The following is a 23,044-nucleotide window of genomic DNA, read 5'->3' on the forward strand; positions in this document are numbered from 1 at the left end:
ATTTCCTATCTCCTTGTACTTACCAGATCTAAATATTCATATTCTCTCTCCTCCACTCCCACCCCCATCTCTACATCTTTTTCTCTCTCACAGTGATATTAGAAGAATTGGAGTCCTACTCATTGGACACCAGAGACGGATAGTCAGCAGTATACAGACCTTACGTTTACAAATGATGCATATACAGGAGAAAGGATTTCATGTATGAAAGTACTACAAGCACTTGTGTTTTGTGCCTCAGCATTTCTAAAATGAAAGATACCCTCTCTACTACCCTCTCTTCTGATTCTCCAAACATCACTTCATAAACTGCAGTCTCCTGTTCAGACTACGGGCACGCACCTTTTGTTTATGCTTCCAACCTGAATGTTAAAATTATGCCTCATAGCTCCTCTCTGAATAATCTGCAAATAAAACCCTGGCCCACCTCAGATTATCACTACACAATGGTAAATTACTCAGCATGGATGTGTAACTTTGTACAACAGTATTTGGAAAGTGTTCACGAACTTAACCCAAAGGAATTTGCCCAGGTGTGGCTTCCTTAATGATGTATTTAGAGTTTGATGGTAGATGAAAAAGAAATAGTTGACATTTCTTTCATGTTTTGTGATCAAGTAGCTTCCAAACTGACATGAATATTTTAGATAATTATATTCAACTCTATGGATCATATTGTTATTTGTTTTATTTGTATGTGTATTTATTTGTATTATATTTATTTAACTATTGATGCCTGATGTTGTTAGAATTATTTGCAGAAATAACCAGTGATGTCATTTGGTGAATTCTGGTCAGGTGTAACTGCACTAAGGAGGAGGTTATCAGGGAGGGAGAGGGAGAAACATACTGTACTTTTCAATCTTCTAAGGCTGGGTTTGTTTATTTTTTTTAATTGACTTTATAGTGTCCTACATATTTAGTAGTAAGTGGTAGTTTAGAGGCTTTTCCCTTCTACGTTTTGCTAACTATAGTATATTTCTCTCCAAATATTCTCTCCAACCTTATGAAGATCACCCCAAAAAGGGTAAGAGTGAGACCAGTTTTTGAAAGGATTTCATAGAGTGAAGCATGAAATAAAACCATGTCTATTCCCTTGGTTCACCTTCACAAGTTTGCAAAAGCAGTTATCAAAGCACTGAGAAAATTAGTTATTTTCAGTAGAGTTGCTTTGAATAAAAAATCTAAGATTATCACCTTAGACTTAATGTAAAAAGAGTAATTAATTTAGTTTAAACACAATTTTATGATAGCTATATGGTGGCCCCCCAAAATAAACATATCTAGCTGAATGTCTGCTATTGGTGCATTTTGCAAGTTTAAGAACTTTTGTATTTTCTTCCTAAAGTATAAGTTACATGAATATGCTGAGCTGTTTTCCAAACCTTTCAAGAGACAAGTATGCCACTGCATGTTCCAAAGAGGATATGAAAAGACCTAACACATGAGCATATATAAATTGTGTGTCAACCTGGACCCATAACACAATAACATAAAAATGTGAACACAGCTAGGGTATGTTGTCATAATTGTCTCAGAGGCTGCAAAAAAAAAGGCAAATGTATTTTTCAGGGAACTAAGCTGAGTCATTTTATCAAAACAGTGTTGCTTTATGAGTAAGTTCAATTGTAAAATCAGCTGTTGACTGTGAAAATACAGAATGGCTCCTGTGGTGAGTTTGGAAGAGTAGGCAAGATGTGTTGAGAGAGAGCGATTTTAAAAATAGCAGGCTGTCTAAAGATGCTTATTTAATAAATCGGTTTTTCTTTGATTTAAGATGTAAAGGTGCCCAACCTACTTCTCCAGTTCCCACCTAAATCACATTTTTTGGTAATAGCAGCTGTCTTGCTATTAAAGGAGACGCACTTTCTTTTATTCTTTTAGGTTTGTTGATTGTCCCATTAGACTAGAGCCTTCCACACACATTCTTTTGCTGACTTATCTCCTGACTTTTGTCTACCACAGCTTAATTTTTTCTCATTTAAAAAAAAAAAGTGTATAGAGCTAGAAGGAAGAGTCTTTAAAGTATTCCTTAAAGTATACTAAAAAAGAAAAAAAGTGAGAAATGCATCACTTTTTAAGTAAGTGTGTCCGAAATAGCTAGCAACATTTTCTAGCCACCATGTGCATGGTCATGCATCACTCATACACTATCAGCAGTTTGCTTGATACATTTACACAGATCTGGTTACATGTAGAGGAAATATAAAATTTCCACATTTACCTATCTTCAAATATATATTAAATAAGAACAAATATAAAAAAGATTAAATTTATTAATCATATATATTTATTTTTATAATACAACAAAAAAGTATTTAGAAAAATAAGGAATAGAATAGTTATGGTCTTCCATAGGACTCTGTCAGCAACATCTGTATACTTTGTTGAAATAAATTCTATAAAGTATTTAAACTTCTATGAGATGGGCATTCACTACTTGCAAGATTAAAGTTCACAGTTAAGAATTTTTCTCTTCAAAAATACAGAGATCTTTTTCTATATCTGATTAATTTATATTTCTTTTTTTCTTCCCTAATACCTTTCTACAGTATTATAAAACTCCCTTTCCCCTTCGTCCCTTACCCCAAATGCTCTTTAAAATTTCTTTATAATTACATTTATATTTTTCAGAACTGTAAACATGATAATCCTACGTGTAATTTTGAACCTCCTCATGGTCAGAGATGTTGTGTGTACACGTGGTTGAAATATTTGTGCACGATTAAGCAGAAACATTAAAAAAAACAAAGGTATCTATTTCTTAATTGCCTACCATTCACAGACCCCTGATCCCAAGGATATTATAAGATCCAGGAATACTAACAGTTAAATTGCCAAATTTATTTGGAAATTTTATGTGAAATATTTTGAGACTTACTAGTGCACATATTTAGTAATTAACACTGTTTAAAATGCTTAAGCGTAGACCTTAATTCTAGAAAGAAAATTAGTAACTTACATAAATCACAGCCTTCAGTAATGATTTTTGATAACTTCAGTATGCATATACATTCATGTACCTACTTTATTTTAAATTTTCTAATCTATACTACTGAGGAGCTTTTTGGATTTTGTAAATCAAACAGTTGAAGAAACCATTTTCATTTTATTTCCTGAGTGGTCATTTTACAGTCTATAATCAACTCATTATTCCATAGTATAAGGCATATTTGGGAAAAATATGTAAAAACAATGCACAATCAAGAAGAGAGATTAGGTATGTAAATCATTAAAAAAGCAATCAGAAATTGCAAAGCTCTTGGATTAACAAGAATAAAAAAATTACAGCACTTTTGCACTGAGTTATCTTATAGCTGTTGATAAAAAGTTATGCATGCCATAATAAAAAAAATTGTATACCTGAATACTCTGCATTACTCTTTAAAATCTATCCAGCTATCACCTGAATAAAACAGCCTTCTAACCACAGTTCTAAGACCTATCTTAGTCCTCAAAGGGGAAAAAAATCCAAATTCAATTCTTGAAAAGCAAAGTCTTTACAAAAATTCTTCTGAAGAGGTGGTGAAGAATTAACCTTAACCATACTGCTTAAAAAATCAGTTTTTTATATCTTTTCCCTACTGAATTTCTACTTTATAAATCATTCAGTTAACTCTTATTCCAAAATTTTCACCAACATTAGGTTTATTTTTTCTGTTCCTTCATTAAATTTTCTAAAACTTCCTTCCTCACCCTCTCTGTTTTTCTCTCTTTATTCCTCCATCCCATCTCGTTTCCCTTCTCAGCTTCTGTCATTCTACGCTGATCCCTACTGACAAAAGAGCATAGAAAATCTAAAAAAAAAAAAAAAAAATCTTACCACTCTCCTTTAGAAGAGGCCGAAGATGGAGGGAAGAAGGGAATGATGCAGAACTCAGACATTAGTATTTGGGGCCCCACCACATAAATGGGAGCATTGGCACTCACAGAGAAGGAATGGACTCTGGCTTTTTATTAACTGGGAATTAAGTGCTTTGGAAAGTAATTTCAAAATGGATAATGAAGATCCTTTTCTATAGCTTTAGGTAAGGAAGTTTATTATTAATTTTAAAAAATTTGTATTTTAAGAATCAAAAACCACTATCAGTTCACAGTTGGTGTACATGTACATATAACAGAGACTAGAAGGAAATATATCACTTCTTTTAATATCATCAGCTTAGCTTTTCCAAGCTTTAAGATTCCATTTAGTAGAAAAGACTCATATCACTTCATGTTCAATCCAAAAATATTTTCATGCTTTTTATATGAAGACTCCAAAAGGTAGAGGAATACACTGAGTCAAACTGATATTAGTCTCTCATTTGGACACCGGCCACTGAATCACTTAACTTTTGGTTTTTATGATTAACACTTCAGCAACTTTCAACCTTTATAATGGTCAGTAAAGACAGTATAAACTTTATTTAGTTCAATTTAACAAATACCTGTGAAGTGTCTCCTACACACATAAGATTTTTATGGCAAAGGTGAGTTCGGCTATACTGTCCTTATCTTCAAAATAACTCTTAAGCTTAAAACTTAGAGATTGGAGCCTGTTGTGTTTCCTGTGATTGCCAAGTCACTAAGGGCCAGCTCTTTCCATAGAATAAAAATACATTAAAAAAATTAATAAAGTCTTGTCCAGTGTGACCTGGGTTTGCAATCTTTATGGGAAGAAATTTATTTTGTACCTCAAATTCTCATAGAACACCCCCCACTTCCTCCAGAATAGAGGAGCATACTTGGAGAATTCTCTTAAGACATTCTCTCCTTAGGAGTCAGATTTTTCTTGTCCAGGGGCAAACTTTTCAGTTTGTGCATAGATTCACTACCTCAAATTTGCCTCCAGTTAGGAAATATTAGCCTTTTTTCAAAACAACTCTGGAAGCATTTCTTGCCCAGGTCAATTCACTGGTGTTAGTAAACATAATAATAATTATGAACCTGCAATAGTTGCATAAAATTCTTTCAAACATGATACATATAACAAGAGAAAGAGATGATTACTCATGCCTAAATCTAACACATTACTAGATGAAATAAAGGAAAGGAAAAATCTTAAGTTGCAGAGGCATAAATAAGCCCACTTCCTCTTATTGTTTCCTTAAAAAACAAAATATTAGTCAGGTATTTCAAAGATTTCACAGGATAAAAATGAATCTTGTATGTTATATGGGATGTGACACTTCCAGGATAAAAAGGTCAACAGATCCGAAGATACAGGTCATCAAAATATAACTCTAATCCTCTTTCTTCTAATAATTAGCTTTGAATTTCAAGTTCATGATGGATTTATATAAATGTATAAAAAAGGATGTTTACATCTTAATTGAAAAATTTGGGGGGCACCTGGGTGGCTCAGTAGGTCAAGTGTCCGACTCTTGATCTCAGCTCAAGTCGTGATCTCAGGGTTGTTAATTCAAATCCCATGTTGGGCTCCATGTTAGGCATGGAGCCTACTTAAAAAAAAAAAAAAAAAAAAAAAAACTTGGGTTCTTTGCTTTGAATTCAAAACAAAAATTGGTTGGTTGGCATTTGCTTTTTTAGGATTTTAGAATAGATTTTAAAGTCTACCTTTGAATCAATGTTGATTCAAAATTACTGAATTTTAAAAATGAAACAAAAATAATAGGAAGAAAAATTTTCATTTACTAAGGGTAGCAAAGCACTACCAAATGAATATAAAGTTCATCTTTCAAAAAATTCTGGAAAATACAAAGTTTTATGTATCTCTTAGTGATACCAAATCACTTTCATTATATTATATTTTTGCACTTTCCCACTGAAAGAAGTTTCTTTCAAAACAAAGAAAGGTTCTCACTTGAGTTTCCATGCCATGCTGGTTAACTTCAGCACCAGATCTCTATATCATTAAGAGAACTTTTGATTTGTTTCATTGAAGAGGAAAAATCTCAAGGAAGAATTTCACTCTCCTTAGACATACCTAATTCATCTTGAAGAATAACAAAGGCATTACAGGAAAACTACATGACAGATGAGTATGAAAGATAGTTCTTAAATGTGATATAAAGAAGCGGTTCCTACTTTCGATTAGAATATGAAGTACAGATTAACAACACAATTTCCTGGAGTTGTAAATTAGAAAGGTATCAAACTCAGTGAAAAATCTTCTCTCAAGTAAAGCTCTTTGCTATATTTTTCCATTATTTTTAACCTCTGGATATCTATTTTGTTATAAGAAACTCACTTTTGGTTAAGATAAGTTATCCACTCAAATAATAAATCAGGCAACTGAGATATGACTTTAGAGTATTCTACAAAATAACAAAAGAAGAACAACCTACTTCAGGATTCCTATTTAGTTAGCCCAGTCTCTAGCTCATTAGCCCTCAATGAAGGGAAAACTGTCTTTATTCCAAAATGATATATTATAATAAAGAAAAATTCAAGGTACAAGAGCCTTCATTTTTCATATATCCAAAATTTATAGTTAGACATTATTAACTTTGAAGATAGATGTCCTTGTTTTCATACTTAAATATGAGCTTACATGCAAGCAATATTGATGTAAACATTCCTATGAGTTTTGCCACATTTATAGATCATCATCCTCAGAACAGTCTTCATTTGCCTGTGTTCTAGAAAAATCAAGTATCATTTAACTTTTTGAAATAATGATAGATGGAGTGAATAGTACTAAATCATAAAGATGAGTAAACAATGCACTTACAAGATTTTTACCTAATTTAAAATGTCCTCTTCTATTGCCTTTATAATAAACTAAATCTCTCTTCTACATTTAGTAATTTGTAGAATAAAATGTACGCATTAGCTAGAAATTGCTTTTGTTAAATTTTTATTTAAACACATCTTCACTCAGAAGCTAGAATATATTTCATTCTATTAGCTCATTTCTCATGCAAAGTAGTAACTTTTGCTCTCTTTAGAATTATTTACCCAGTAGTATCATCATTTAAGTTGTAATAAAATTTTTCTTTGACTGTACATGCTTTACTTACTGCCACATATTTTTATCTAAGAAATAAATCTGCTTAAAATTGTGGTCTTTAGAAGCTCTATGACAAAATCAATGGCTACTCATTTGCTAACATTTATAACTGAATGAGCTATTTTTTCCTGTCCATGTGATTGATGTGAGCATTGTTAAATCTAACTTATTTGAATATTCATTGGTATTTTATCTAAAGCTATTATTTCAATATCTTTAAAACTATCTTTAAAATAGTAATGAATTTCATAGACAATATGACAATAAACAACGATTGGGGATTTTTAAAATTCCTGCACTGCTTGAAAAATAAGGCTTAATGTGCATAAATGTTTATCGTTGAAGCTCTTAATTTGCTTTAATGTGATGTTCCCACATCATACACGTTCAAAGAAAATTATATTAATATATCTATACTATGCAAAAAACTCATCATCGTACAAATATAGAGTTTTCATATAATTGGGGGTTTTTTTTAGGCCTCTAAGAGAAAAAAAAATGTGAAATAGGAGCATTTTTAAATATTTTTTGGTAAGGCATAATATTTGGCAGTCCTAACAAATATGAGTAACATTTGACTTTAAATATTACTATATGTGCTTTATTTCTGATACATTATTAATCACTTTCTTAATCACATCCCATCTTAGATTGTTTCTTTGAAAATCTGAAAAACTACAGGATAAAAATATCTATGGACATTTTTCATAAACCATACTTGGGTTTAATTTTATATTCAGTACAAATTTTGACAGCTTAATTTTTATTTTAATAGTTTCTTAATGTTTCTTAAAATGTTGGTTATGTAATACCTTCTATAATAACCTTATTTTTTAAAACTCAGAGGCAGAGCATTAATGCAGAACTTGGAAACAAACCAATTTCCATTAAAACTGAGGAAAAGACAAAAGGCTAAGACAAACAGAAGGGTTCTTTTTTTTTTTTGTCAAAACTATTAATTACCACATTAAAAAAAACTATCAGAAAAGAGTGATCAAAAGTTTTGTCATATGTCTATTTTGGTAATTTTGGAACTAAAATGCATTTTGAAGATGGGAATCTCTAAATAAATCTATTAATTTTTTAAAAATATATAGTGATACATAAAATCAGAAATTTTGCCAAAATATCAAAAATAAAATTTATTTTTTAAAAATTTATTAATAAACCAAATAATCACAATTATTAACATTTCCATATTACTAATTCTTTTCATTTCTAAAACCTATATATAATAAAACAATTTGTAAAAAAATACATTGAATATTGGACAGTCAAAGCATTTTATACATATCAATTAATCATTCTCATTAATAAGAGTTTTTTCTTCTGATATTATTAAATGTGAAAAGTTTATATAAGATTCAGATAAAAAGAACTGAGTTAAAAGAAGAGTAGTCTTTTAAATCAATTTATGCTTTTATGCAATTATATAAATTTTACATAGTTTCAAATGTTTAAAATGTGGGATCTGCATATTAATTTTACGTTATATGATATGATGTCAAAGTGCTTATATTCTTTCAAGGAGATTGCCTTCTCTTTTCAGTTGTTACTAGTATTATAAAAAAGAGCTGCTTTATATATTATATTTCCATTCAGTCTCGTAATGCTTATAACTTTCCAGTTCTCAAAGAATTAAAACCAAATGCCAAAACACAGTGGTTAGAAGTTATTATTTCTGAAGTTATTTATTTTTTTTTTATCTAATGTGGTTCAGATATCTCATAAAGTCTGCTGGAGAAGGCAAACTCTTAGTTTCTCATGAATAGAAATACAAAAAGAAAATCTTATATTGGACTTTTTGTATTCAAAATAGTGAACATATATTTTTATAGTTAATTTTCACTACTTACTGTTTATTCAGTTTTTCAAATTTCACCGATGGGATACCGCAAACAAAAGTGAAAGGCCATTCAATTTTTGTACAAACTGCTTTCAGAGTCTCCAAAAATCCCTTTGAGGAAGCAAAACATTCCTTTTACCCAACTTACAATTTCTCTCTACCATTAAATAAAAAGTTAGGTTACAATAGTTTAATATAAAAAATAACAACAGAGCATGATTTCTCCAGTCAAAGGTCTGACACTAGGAGAAACAGATATAATGAAACAAAAGAAAAAAAAAAAATAAAGGAAGTTCTATCTGTTTGCTAGTCCAAAATTATACAATTCCTAAATTTTAAGATTAGCACATACTGATTTACTTTAAGTATATTTATCCATAAGTTCGTCTGTTCCATTAACTAATGTTCATTAAACACTGTCATTATCAGTGTCCTGATTTTTAAGCAGTGAAAATACAGAGTGACGAAGATAAGCAAAAGCCCCTGCCTCATGGAACTGATCTTCCAGTGGTAGAGGTACTCAAAAAAGAAATGTTATGTTGATAATTAAAAGCAATAAAGTTACATAGCATGACTGTGGTTTTTACATTAAATTGGTAAAAGAAATTTTCTCCGAGAATGTGACATTTAAACTGTTGTCTGAAAAGTATGAAGGAACCAGTCAAGAGAAGATTGGAGGCAAGAACATTCCAGGCAGAAAGACCAATTTAATGTGTGTGAGTTTGGAGTGTTTGAAGGTAGAGAGAATGGTGTGCTTGGTACATAGCAGAAGAACTGAAGGAAAGGCAAAATAAGACAGCAGTGAAAGAACATTTATGAGGCTACGGCAATAGTTTAAGCAGGAAAAAAAAAAAGTTGGCTTTTGTTAAAGTGGAAGTAGTAAAGATAGAGAGAAGTGGAAACTGAGCTATGTTTGAACCCTGGGCTTCCTAATGAATTGGGTTTGAGGTCTGAAAAAGAAAGAAAAATCAAAGATAAATTATATTATTTGGGGAGTGAGAGACTAAGCTCTACTGGGGAGAATCAGGTTTGAAGGGAAAAATCAAGAGTGAGGTTTTAGCTACATAATGCCTGAGATGCCTGTTAGATATTCAAATGAAGAGAACATGTGTATAAAAGAGTTCCAAGGAGCGATCAGGGATAGACATCAAGATCTGGAAGTCATTAACATATAAATGGTGTTTAAAATTTTGAAATTACCTGGGAAAAGTCTATAAGGTAGAGAAGTGGGCTGCAATTGAGGTCTAAGGCATTCCCATTTGTGGAAGTTCGACGAAGAATTGGAAGTCAACCTTGGGACACTAAGGAGTATAAGGTAAGGTAGAGAAAAAAGAAATCCAATTGGTCATCTGGATTAAATGCTTATAAGTAGCCACAGATTTGGCACATGGCAGTCATTGGTGACCTTGACAAGGACAGTCTCTATGAAATAGTGTAGTCAAAATCTGATTGAGGTGGATTAAGAGATTGTAGGAAAGCTGGTGGAGTCAGTATCTATAAACAACTTTATCAAGAAATTTTACTCTAAGAAATGGGGCAGTAGCTGGAGGGAGATACAGAGTCGCGAGAGGTTTTTTGGTGTGTGTGTGTGTGTGTGTGTGTGTGTGTGTGTGTTTAGAGAAAAGATGCTAGAGTGTATTTATATACTAATGAGAATGATCTGGTAGAAAGGGGAAAACTAATTATGATTATGCAAGAAAAAACATAATAATAGAAAATATCTTGAGAGGTAGAAGGGTTAGGATTCATACTGTAAGTAGGGAGATTAGTTTTCAATAGGAGGAGACAGAACTGCAGTAGGAGGGAAGACAAAATTGCAGATAGGTTGGTAGATGTGTGGTAGAAAGGTAAGAATGTTACTATGTGAGTAGTTCTATTTACCATTGACATAAAAGTCAATATGCAGAATGGGAAGAGTATAGATTGGAAGAGAGGTATAAGTAGTTGGAAAGGGGAAAAGTGAACTATATATACATATATATGTGTATATATGTATGTATATGTATATATGTGTACGTATATATACATACACACACGTGCATATATACATAAGCACAGTGAGTGGGTATTTGTGTGTATGTAATACACCATGGGGAAAAGATGTATAAAATATTTTAAAGCCATTCTTACTGAATATTTTTGAGACATCTTATTTGAAGGACCCGAAATAATTCTGTGCTTTCTGAGGACTCTAGCGTTCTCTTTTCCATAATGTAGAAATTAAGTGAGGACTTCTCAATGCCATACATACGTCTCATGTTTTGTTGTTTATTTTTGTCTATCACGGAGTAAAAGGCAGAAATATTTTGTAGCTATTCTAATTCAAAACCTATGAAAATTAAAATTAGTTTAATCTTGAAAGATGTGTATTATATACTCAAGCTGGCAGTTTTCTTAAAATACGTTTTGGGGAGAGTTTGAGCTCCCATCTGAATTTAAAAAAAAAAAAAAAGGAGGCAAACAGGCTCTAACCATTTAGTAAAACAATACTTTTATTTTGTTTTGTGTTCATATGAAAATCATCAGGACCATCTGTCATTTAGGAGAAACACATGGGCAATATGGTTGTTTTGTTCATTGTGCCCTCTCTATCCTATTGGAAGGATGTGATCTTTTAACTGTGCTTGGATCTTTATTTCTGGATAGGATGTATGTAATTCAATGTGTTGAATGTATAGGTGCATATGGATTTGATGTAAAATTAGATTGTGATTAATGGAATAAGATTGCTCTCCATTCTTTTGCTGTTTTAGCATAGACAAAAATATAAAGATGTACATGTACATATGAATATGTATTTGATTAAACACTTAATATTTAAATGGCCATGTCAAATATTAAATGGTAGATGTCGACAGTTGCAGTGAATTAAAAATAAAATAGTTATAAAACTCTTTGTAGCACAAATCCTAAAAAGTTTAATTTAATACTTAATAGTACATTTAAATAAAATACCTAAATAACATCTGTCTAGGCTGAGGCATTTAATCCCTCAAAGAGCAATATTTGACTAATGAAAAACTGCAGCTGAAAACGTTTCTCCTTCCTAGAAGTATGAATATGATTTTTAAAATGTATCTCTCTGTAACCTGTCATAAAGTTAATTATCACTAATTATGGATTTAGCAGTGTACCCATCTCCTCTTATAAAAGGGGGAAAAGATCTATTTGTGAGAATAAGGAAGTACAGCACCGTATTTTTTTCTCTTTGTTATTACTGTTTCTCTTTGGTATCTATTTAGAGCTTCAATATATGCCTTCCACTCAGGTTCCTTACACAGACTATGTTCTCTTTTCTGGTTGTAAAACAAGATTATAGAGAGATAAACACAGTAAAAGGGTGTTAACAATTCAACTGCAATCCTACCTATTATCTACTTTGCTATAGCAGTGAAGTAGTCCAGACTTACTTCAAGGTGGCATTGTTTTCATCTTATAAAAATCTACTGTAATATTACAATGTTCCATGTAAATTTTCATGTGCTGGCATGCTTACAAGTAATAGTGTTATAGAATGCTCAGCTCTCAATGAGGGATTGTTTGTGGTTAATTGCATTACATACGTCATCTATCTATTTGCTGAAAGAATATGGTGTTCAGCAAAACTACCTGCTGAGCAACATAATAAGATTTTTGTACAAAGTACAAATTACTAATTATTGTATTTTATTTTTCTATGATTTCCTAAGAGGCATTACCAGGGTCCTACAGATGGAGTAAGCCTGTTTATTAAAATACCTATTAGCAAATAAAAGTAACAGTTCTGGTGGTTAAATCTGTGACTTTTTTGTACTGTTGTATTAATGAATATTAAATATAATTCATTTTTTAATCTCTTAAATCTAGACGCTCTTTAGATATATAATTCTGGATGCAAAATAATAGCTGTAATTTTTCAAAATAATTAACATCATTAGTGTCAAGGCATAAAATCACATAAATCACTATAAATGGATACACATTTTTGTAGTGATTTAATACTGACAAACTATTTTGTGATCTTAAATAAATTAAATTGTTCATTGCAGAGGTAATACTGTACATAAATTGCAAATGACCAAAAAACATACATAATGTCCAACTATTCATGGCTTTACACCTCAGCACTCATTCCAAAAATGTGCAATAAATTATGAATCAGGGACTTTCTATATTCTTTTAAAAGCTGCTGGTAAGAAAACACATAAAAAGTTCCTCAGTTAATCAGAATAGTGTTGTTGTCATCATTTTAGATTTAACTCTTTTATAATTCTTCTACTACATTTCTTAAAGCTGGTTATAAAATACCTGAAGTTTCCTTCTCTTATACAGGTATTTTAAGTAGCCTCAGAAAATTACATGCCATTTTTAAATCTTCTCACCCTTATAATAAAATGAAGACAGCCAAACTAACTTATTAAATCAAGTAGAAAAATTTTTATGCTGAGCTTTTCAGTACTCAAAAGCAGTTTCAGTTCACAAAGTACCAAAACGCAGATTCAACCATATGAAATATTTGTTTTTAAACTTTTACGTATTCTTAAAACTAGCATTTTCTATGTTATTGAGTACACTGTGGGTTTCACTATTTCATCTCTAATGATAAGCCATCACACCAACTACACTTATCTAAGATAACAATTTACTTAGCTATTTTTTTGTCAAAGAATTATGTATATGCCTAAATTTACTGAAAAGTTGAATATCCAATCTCCCCATCAGATTTCCAGTTTTCACCAAATGTTTTGCACTAAGCAATAATAGAAAACCTAAGGTCAGAAAATACCAACTCCAAACAGGAAAAAATAAATCTTTCTGAAACATAAGATTTCTACTTAACTCTAAGAAGAAAAAAAAGTCATATTCAGGCTACAAGGAAATTAGCTTCCATTTCTCATCAAAATGAATCACTAATGCCCGACACAATGAAAATAAATCAGTACTTCCCTGAAAATGGATTTACAGTCAGAAGTTAATGAACCAGAATATTTAGGAATTGGGTCAAATCCTATCCATATAATAAAAATTTCAGGATAAAGGAAGACAGGAACTTGTTTACTGAACACCTACTATGTGCCAAACAATATACTTTTTAAATCTATTCAATCCTCAAAACTACCAAATGAGATAGTGTATTTTTGAAAGTGAGGAAGCTAAAGCATGAGCATGAAGTGTTAAATGGCCTAAGGCCACACAGTTAGGAAGAACATATCCATACTCCCATTTTTTTTAAGGACATTGTAAACATTTTGGAATACAGAACTATTGAGTTTTTGTTAGTTTTAGCCTTTCAAGAGTCACTTACCCAGAACCATACTGTTTTTCATTGTAAAACAACCGCTGTTACAAATTTGGAAACATAACAACAAAAACATCCCCCTATAATCATCCACATAAACACTCCCCTCATTAATTTTATATAGTTCTTGTAGTCTTTTTTCACCGTCCTAGTCCGCTTAATAGGTATAATTAATGGGCCAAAGATCAGGCAGGGTGGTAAAAACATAACCCTAGCTAGTGTGTGTCTGTTTGGTGGAGGTGTGTGTGGGGGGTGGTGTCCCATACTCCCGGCCAAAAAGGAAACTGTAAAGGAAACTTCTAAGAGGAAGGGTTTCATCCATGAAAACCACTCATTGGTGTGGGTGGTGGGAAGGGTGAGGCTAGGTAGGTTGAAAGATTATTCCAAATGTAGTCTGTCCCTTGGAAAACGAGGTTATAAAAATGTGGACAAATAAGTAAATCTAAATATTTTCAACTGGAGTATCACTGCTACTGTAAAATCCCAGGGCAATTTTAAAAGGTAGTTAACGTTGAGCATTCAGACTATTCTCCTCCTGACCACCTACAGATTTGATTCTGGGGACAGTAATCTCATCACCGATTATGGCTAGTGTACATCTCTTTAGGCGATCACACAGCTAAGCCGCCAGGTTACAGGCATACTTCCTCTGCCAAGTCACGCTTCCGACTTTTCACACCAGTGTCATCTCCACTCCCTACCCACAGTATCAGTTTTCAGGGCTCCAGGGTCTGTGGCCTATAAGACCCCGAAAGCCTCCGTGGGAGGGGCAGCGGGGAAACTGGCGCACGCGTCTCCAGCTGCGTTCTCCGGCCGTTGCCACCACGCTCTGCGCGTGCCCGGTAAAAACGCAGAGGTTCTTCCTCCCCCACCCCAGCGTGCTGGAATTGCAGATGTTTCCCTGCGAGTCTGAGAAAGACGTGGGCGGAAAGAAGCGCACGCAGCAAACGCGACGCCAAGCATTTCCCAGCAGGCTGTGCGCACGCCTACAACTCCCATCATGCTCCACTCGGACGCCGCTTCTCTTCGCAAGAAGGCGGCTGTTCACCCCGCCACTTGTCTTCACACCTTTAATACTCCTCTGTGTGCCTCTGACGTTCTCCGGAGCTCGGAGCTCTCCAATCCCGTAAGCAAGAACACCAAGGCTACGCTCAGAAGTTCAAGGAGGCGTGGCTTAGGGACCGGAAGAACGTCCGGTTGCCAAGGGAACCCCACGCGCCTAGGCGCCGGCCCAGCCACTGATGCTCCGGCTGAGGCACAGGCAGCCGCTTCACCCAACTTGTAGAAGCGGCACTGCTCAGGAGCAGGAATTCTTACAGAGGCGGCATAGAGACGAAGGCTGAGAGACGCCCGATATTTATCCCACAAACGGATACGAGCGAGTGGTCCTTTCCTGTTCTCTTCAGCCCCTGGGTCCGCAGGGTTGACTTCAAAAACCAGGTATCTTCCCTCTCCCTCCGCCCTTGTTTTGTAGGCAGCGCCGCCGCCACCGGCACCGCGCCTGTCGCGTTTTGGAATTGCACTTTGCTCTTTACTGTTTTTCATTCCGTACCGTTGTTTCTAAAGAGGTGGAAGAGGACAGAGGATTTGTGCGGTTAGTACTAGGGATCTCAGAAGGCTCATGGTTTGGGCGAATTTGTTCGGTTTTATCACCGCCCAGATTCGTGTTTTTATTTAGTGTGTGGGAAATGATTGAAATTTCATCAATAAAAATGTTTGAAGTACTGAAAATGTGCTATAATTCACTCTAGGAACTTTTTTTTTTTAAGTTTACGCAGTACCATTCATGGTGTGTTTCTTTGCCCTGCCACTGTCTGCGGCTTACTACCTTCCAAGCTCTTTACTGTGGATAACATCCTAATTCTTCAAGACTTTTGTGGCAACAAGTAATCCTTTAGAAAGCAGTTTCTCTTCTTTAAAAAAAAAAAAAAAGAAAGAAAGAAAGAAAGCAGTTTCTCAGATAACAACCAGGAGAATTTGATTGGCTGGTGCGCAGTAAAACAGTAAGATAAGAAAAAATTAAGGATAGAGCAGAGCCAGATTGAACCCTAAAAACTGCACGTGGACTTGGTTCTGAAAGCCAGCAGTTCTCCGTAGTTAACTGTACATCAGAAATACTTGTAGTTTTTTAAAAATACTGATGCCCTAATCCCATCACCAGAAATACTAATTCAGTAGTTGATTCCAGTGTGCAGCCAAAGTTGCGAATCATGGCTTTAGGCATAGGGAGCTACATAAAACTTTATCTCCCATTGTGCGCGTAGGGCATGGTGAACACATGTTGAGTGGCTTAAATTGTTATCTTTCCTCCTTTCTCGTACATGGGAAAAGTAAAAAGTTACAGAAATGTATGATTACTAAGAAATAGAAACATATATGTATAAGGCTATAGTTAACATCTTTTAGAGCAATTGACTTCTAAAGTGTATGTCCCAAAATATTTCATTAACAAGCATTAGTTTTAATAATCCATGAAAAAGGGCTGGAAAATCACAATCCAGTGTTCTTTGTAAAGTGAATATTCAAGTATCAAGTGTTTGACAGTGCTTTCTACTGGATGCCCAGAGGATGATGATGTGAGAAGTGGTCATTTTTTTTTTAAATTTGTTCAAAATTGTATGGAAAATGGAAAACAAGATTTTTTTTAAAAAGTTAACGAATAATGTATTATTTGCTTCAGGAGTAAGATATTATCTTCTTATCAATATGTTCAGTACAATAAATAGCAAAGTGAGGATAGCAAATCTACTTTTGAACTAAAGTAGTCTGTGTAAGAAGTTATTTCTTGGTTTAGAAGGCTAACGTATTGCCGATTCTACAAATGTTCCTTAAACTGAGATTTAAAGGAATGGATTGAGTGAGATTTGAGTCTCCAACACAAGGAGAAAAGTGGTACAAATGGAGAACCTGAAATCAAACCCATCCCTTAGATAAGACAACTGTGAATCTCTCATAGGCCCCATGCTCTTGTGGGGCACTGTGCCTGCCCTTTTCTGCACATCATTGAAATTTGGTTTTGAAATTTCTATCAGTATGCTCCCCCAAGGGGCCTTAGCAAAAATCCATGATGCAGCTTCCTTTTGATGCGTTGTCTTGGAAACCTCATCATTTAAGTTGCTGCAGCTTCACATCCTTCAAGGTATGGGCCTTGCTTAGGATAGTGTGAGGTAAAAAATAATGAAAGAGTTGTGGGATGACAGGCTTCTGGAACTTTAGATGGAGAGGAGAATAAATCAATCAAATTAGATGAATATTTAGAGAACTTTGAAAATGGTGGTTAGGAGAGTAAGGGGAAATATTTGGGATGTAGGCAGATTGTAGCCATTGCTGTAGCAGTCCCTGCACCAGTTGAGGGCTGGCAACAGGGATATCTCTCTTCTCCCATGATAATGTTTTGGGGAGTGATGGACCCAAGGGGAACCACTTTAGAAAGTTTCATTTGGAAAGTTCATAGCAGGTTATGAGCAAGTGATGTTTGTAGCAATATAGTATATATTAAAGTAAATATATCTGTTAGTATTTGTTTCACTTGATAGAAAATGCAACTTAAACCAGATATAATCAAGCAAACAAACAAAAACAGTGAATTTAATAGTTATTGCTTCAGATTATTGCATAGTACAACAATGGGGTTGGCTTCAGAAGATTTATTTAACTCAAATAGTATAACCAAAATCTTAGTTTTTCTCATTTCTGATCTGCCTTCTATTTTCTGAACTTTAGCATTAGGCTGTACATGGACTCCTTTGCCTATACATTGTTCTGGATTTCTAGAAAGGCTGCAGTGCTCGCTTCGGCAGCACATATTCTAGAAAGGCTGCAGATACTTTCAAGATCACAAGTGCCAGACTCCCATGTTATACTGAGTTTAACAATATTTTTATCCTAAATATTATAATTTACCAGAAGACATATACATCTATTTCAAGGGCATTGTTCTTTGTGTTGCCTAGGGATATAAGCTGCCAATCTGCAGTTCAGATAAGGTCCTTTGTGCTAATCAGCTTAAACTTTGTTTAGTAAATACAATGCTACATTGACATGGTTTTTCTGATTGTGTCTTTAAATTATTAAATTTTTTTTATGCTCGTGCTTATATTTTCCAGACCTAAGTTTGTGATTGATATATCTTTTTTACTTTCTAATTTGTAGCTGGTTTGTAAATATTTGAATCACAATATGGGATTGCTAGACAGACTTTCAGGCTTGCTTGGCCTAAAGAAGAAGGAGGTTCATGTTTTGTGCCTTGGGCTGGATAATAGTGGCAAAACAACAATCATTAACAAACTTAAACCTTCAAATGTAAGTATCTTTGTTAGATGCTTTATGTATTTTCTGTTAGAGAAAGTTAACATGCAGAAATATTTTTGCGTGTTATTGCAGTAATTATTGCCATCATTATTCATATAGTCATATTTTGAAATCCTATTAACTTGTAGTAGCTTAAAGTAATAAATGTCAATCAGACATAATTTACAGTGTATTTTATGCAGATATATAGGTGAGTCTTGATTATTTAATCTGGAATATTTTCCAAATGTCTTTTTTTCTTAAAAAATCCTAACAAATTTGTGAAATTCACTTTTAGGTAGCATTGCTTTCTTTTTGGCTCCCTCTTTACAAGAGAAACAAAGCAGAGGGAATGGTGAATCATTTTTATGGGTTCAGTGGATAATTAGCAGCTTCCCAGGAGTGTGGTATGCATATCAGTGATAATATGCAGAATGACTTGAAGTCATTTAAGTAATAAGTATATGAACATGTAATTTTAATAATTGAAAAATAAATAAAGCTAGCACATTCAACACATGGTACATAGAAGATAGATTTTTGCTACCTAAAAAGAAAACCCTTATAACAATAGACTAAATAAGATAGAACCTTCTTTTTCTAATCTAAGTAAGTCCAGAGGTCTTCCAGGGCTGGTAGTGCATCTATGTAGTCAGTCATGAGACATCTAGGCATCTTCTATCTTCCTTTCCTGCTGTTCTAAGTGCCCGTTTTCAAGATCTCCACATGGTCACCTTGGTTACCTGTATTCTAAGTCACACGGAGGAAAAAAGAATCAAGGCAAAAGAAGGGGCCCACTTGCTAAATAAGCCTTCTTTAAAGAACTTACCCAGAAGCACCAAGTAATGATTCCTAACTTCTGTCTCATTGGCTACCCTTATCTGTAAATGAAGCTGGATTTTTTTTTTTTTTAAAGCAGGTCATACTGCTGCTTCCAAAAATAATAGGGGTCTTATAACTATGGAAGAAGAGGAGTATGGTTATTGGATAGACAACTAACATTTACAGTTGTAAATACACTTATTTAGGCAAAAGCCATTAGTGAATTAATGAAAAATATAGAGGGAAAAAATAATATAAACTACATACAGATAGGGCAGAAACTAAGAAGCTGATACCGTTAATGAGTAAATGGCTAGAGAATGGGAAATAATTGCTCCTAAATGTGGTAGTTGCCTCCAAACAGTGTTTTGGGTTGGGCAGAATAAGCAACCTTACTACTCCATTTTATTTTGCAGTAGCTTCAGTTTTACCTTTGGAGATTGCTCTGAAATACAAAAACACCATTCTTTCTTTCTTTTTTTTTTTTTTCCTTGGTCATTATTCCCTTCTACATAGAGGAGTTTACCACATAAGAATAGGTAACTGCTGGTGTATTTTCAGGTGGGAGTTAGTGTGAGATGGTCAGGATAAGAAACTGAAAATGGATTTGGAAGGCAATTTAGGTGTTTTAAGGAGTTCCTCAGCTGAATTGGGAGTCAGCTGAGGTATACATGCTGAAGTCAGGCAAAGATAAAAAATATCACCTTTATTTAATTTTGGAGGGCAAAGGTTAGGTCTGTTAAGAGGACTTGCTAACACTTGATTGTATTGAGATTGACCTCCCAAAACTTTGGGGTTTCCCAGTAGGAAAGATCCTACTGCTTGGGGAAAGATCCATTTCTTGGCTAAGATCAGATGAGAGTGCATGCTTGTGATAGGCTTATGGCACTCAAATGAGAGAGTAGAGAGAGGCAGAACCAAGAATGCTCAGTTCTATCCCACAAACTGAACAAAGGAATAATTCTCTACCCATGGAGAGTAATAAATTGAAGGAGGTGAATTAGAGAAATATCATTTAATGAATTTTTTTCTATATGTGAAATAGGGGGAAAAGGTTAAAAAAGCCCACATACATTAGAAATCTGTCTCCTGATCTAGGTGATTACAAGAAATTTATCAGTTCTTAAGAGGGAGATAAAGCATCCTACACAGTGGAATGGGGTCCAGAATTGAACTTAAGAGAACAGTGAGTATATGTTAAAAGTAGAACCATACCCAGTTGTGCTTTGGTCCGTAATCAGTACTGTAGATCAGCTATGAGCAGATCAGGCTGGGTTAATGCTTAAGAATCTCAGTGACTGGTGACCTGAACTTCTGTAGGTGAACCTATCAGCAGTAAGCAAGAGTATAAGGAAGTATTTTTAGGTTAAGGGCCTATTCTATCAGAGGGGTTTGCATTTTTCTCTACATTAAGGAATTGCCTCAAAAGTAAAAAAAAAAAAAAAAAAAATTTAACTAGTCTTGGGTGGCTATGAACCGGTTAAGTGTCTTGATGCTTGATTTCAGCTCAGGTCATGATCTCAGGGTCCTGGGATTGAGCCTTCTGTCGGGCTCTGAGCTCAACACAGAGTCGGCTCCAGATTCTCTCCCTTTCCCTCTGCCCCTCCTCTCTCTCTCTCTCTCTCTCTTGCTCGAATAAATAAATAAAATCTTTTAAAAAAATTACTCTCAAATAGGTAGAATATAACTGAAACCGGAGCCACCATTAATAGCCACAAAATGGTGCTGTGGTGGCTCAATCAGTTAAGCATCTGACTCTTGTTTGTTTTTGGCTCAGGTCATGATCTCAGGGTTGTGGAGTTGAGCTCCACATCAGGCTGTGTGCTGAGCATGGAGCCTGCTTGGGATTTCCTCTTTCCCTCTCCCACTCCCTCACTTTTCCTTCTCTTAAAAATAATATATAGCCACAAAATGGACCAGTTCCCCAATGTCTGCTGTACTCAAATTGGCAGAAATAACATTCAAAAAACAGCATAGAAATTACAGTCTCTTACCATCATCCCTGATAGTATAGTGATTTTCCAAGGCATGGTTATTCCCATAGGAATAATCTTGGATATGAATGGGAATACCTTTCTTCTCTGAACAAGGATATACTTTTAAAGACACTTGCTCTTATTTTTTAACCTACTTAGGGATTTTTTTTTTCATAATTTCTTTTGTCATTTCTAGGGATTTGGGGCAGAAAGAGGAGATACCATGTACTCTGTGATCTTAAAATACTCTAATACCCCCATTTCAGACTGGCCTTGTGACCTCTTAACCCTGTCTAATGCACCACGTTAGTTAGGGAGAGCCCGCAGGAAAACCTGAGTGCACAGCCAATAAATAAGGCTTTTTAAATTAATCTTCCAGTGCTTTCCAACATCTCTGCTTCTCTGTTATCTCTGGTAAATTATGGAACTAGCCTAGACTTGCTATAGGGATATTTTAAGGGGATCACCTATTTTCTGATACCACTTCCTGAGACTTAATCTTTAGTTAATTATCCTTTAGATCCTGAGAGCACAGTAAGTTGCTTTGCGTTTTTTTTTCTGTTTTGTTTTTGTTTTTAATTTGGTGCTGATAGCCAAAAGACCACTTGAAATAGAATTTCTTAAAGACCTCAAAACTTCTATCACACAGGTATAGATAAAACACTTGTTTCCTCATGTATCTGAACTGAAGAAATCTCTTGTGAACTTACGTCCACTATTAGAAACATAATTTTTAATGAATTAAGTTAATTACAGAAATCTACAATGCAAAAAAAATCACATAACTCATTTTATAGTTGTGTCTCTTATTTTTTGTGGGTTAAAATCAATTTCTAGATAACTAGATACTTCTGGACCCAAACTGGCTTTAGGCTATCTTAATGCTTATTTATTGTCAATATATTGAGGTTGCTGGTGTTTTCTAAACTGATGAATGAGGGTGGGGAGATATTTTAACTTGATGACTCAAGAATCCGGTCTTAAGTGTATCTTCTTAGAAATGTACCCTATAAGTACCTTGTTTCCCCAATTTGCATTACCTCCCTTTGCCAGCATAAATCCTGTCATACTACCACATCACCCAGATTTATGTTCTCTCCCTCTCCCTATCTTCCTGCTAATGTATACTCTCTCTGTCCTTAAAAGAAAAAAAAAAGTGATGGGAAGAAAGTTGATTAATTTTATCCTTGTTAAGTAGAACAGCAAGTTAAAAGAGAAGCTCTGGGAAGCAAAAAAAGTCTGTGAAGAAGTTGGGTGATTGTGGGGAGGCTAGACAAGTGTTCTAATTACAGTTCAGTGAAGATAGGGCTACTATTTTGAGGTATATTTTCTGAGATTTCTTTAAACATTTAATTTCCTCACTTTTTTATTATTAGTATTTTTTGCTAATAGTAATAACTGGTGATTTTTTCCACAATTGTGATCAAAATCAAAAGTCAAAACAGTGGAGTATTTTGGGACAACAAAAGTTAGGAAACTATTCCAAAGTTTTTGTGCAGTGAAGAAACCGTAAGGACTGAGGCAGGACTCTGAATGGCAGGAAATAAATTCTAACATAAACAGAATGATATTTTTGGAAGAATAAGGCAGCTCACAGGATGGAAAGAAAAGCTGAATAAACAAGCTTTAGAAAGGCAAAACCAGGCATCTCCAGAGAGGCCTTTTCACTACTACATTACTTCTAAGGTGGTTAAGTTCCAGTGACTTTTCAGCTGCTGTCTTTTCATTTGAATTTTAAATTTCCAGAAGTGGACTACCAAATTGAACATAATGGTTTGGAGCAACAATTTACCCTCTACTCCTGTTTTCACACAAATGCAACATAATGAATTAAAGGTTTTTTTGTTTTTTGTTTTTCTTTTAAAGTTGTACTGTGG

General features: G+C 34.2%; 2 protein-coding genes across 5 annotated transcripts in view; both read left to right on the forward strand.

Moving 5' to 3' along the window:
- The window catches only part of LOC309844750 (ephrin type-A receptor 6), a 519,889-nt gene extending 507,313 nt beyond the window's left edge, over positions 1-12,576 (forward strand). For both annotated transcript variants that reach the window (XM_082691954.1, XM_082691955.1), the window contains one exon: positions 94-12,576. In XM_082691954.1, coding sequence (XP_082548080.1) covers positions 94-208 — 115 coding nt within the window. In that variant the 3' untranslated portion in view covers positions 209-12,576. The remainder of the gene's footprint in view (positions 1-93) is intronic.
- Positions 12,577-15,086: 2,510 nt separating this feature from the next.
- ARL6 (ARF like GTPase 6) overlaps positions 15,087-23,044 on the forward strand; it is a 41,965-nt gene continuing 34,007 nt past the window's right edge. Inside the window, exons 1-2 of one of the 3 annotated variants that reach the window (XM_082688385.1) lie at positions 15,087-15,519; positions 18,232-18,381. In XM_082688385.1, coding sequence (XP_082544511.1) covers positions 18,259-18,381 — 123 coding nt within the window. In that variant the 5' untranslated portion in view covers positions 15,087-15,519; positions 18,232-18,258. The remainder of the gene's footprint in view (positions 15,520-18,231; positions 18,382-23,044) is intronic. The other 2 variants (XM_082688386.1, XM_082688387.1) reach the window with 2 other exon arrangements.

This window comes from Mustela nivalis (assembly GCF_964662115.1).
Source record: "Mustela nivalis genome assembly, chromosome: 1".
Classification (NCBI taxonomy): domain Eukaryota; kingdom Metazoa; phylum Chordata; class Mammalia; order Carnivora; family Mustelidae; genus Mustela; species Mustela nivalis.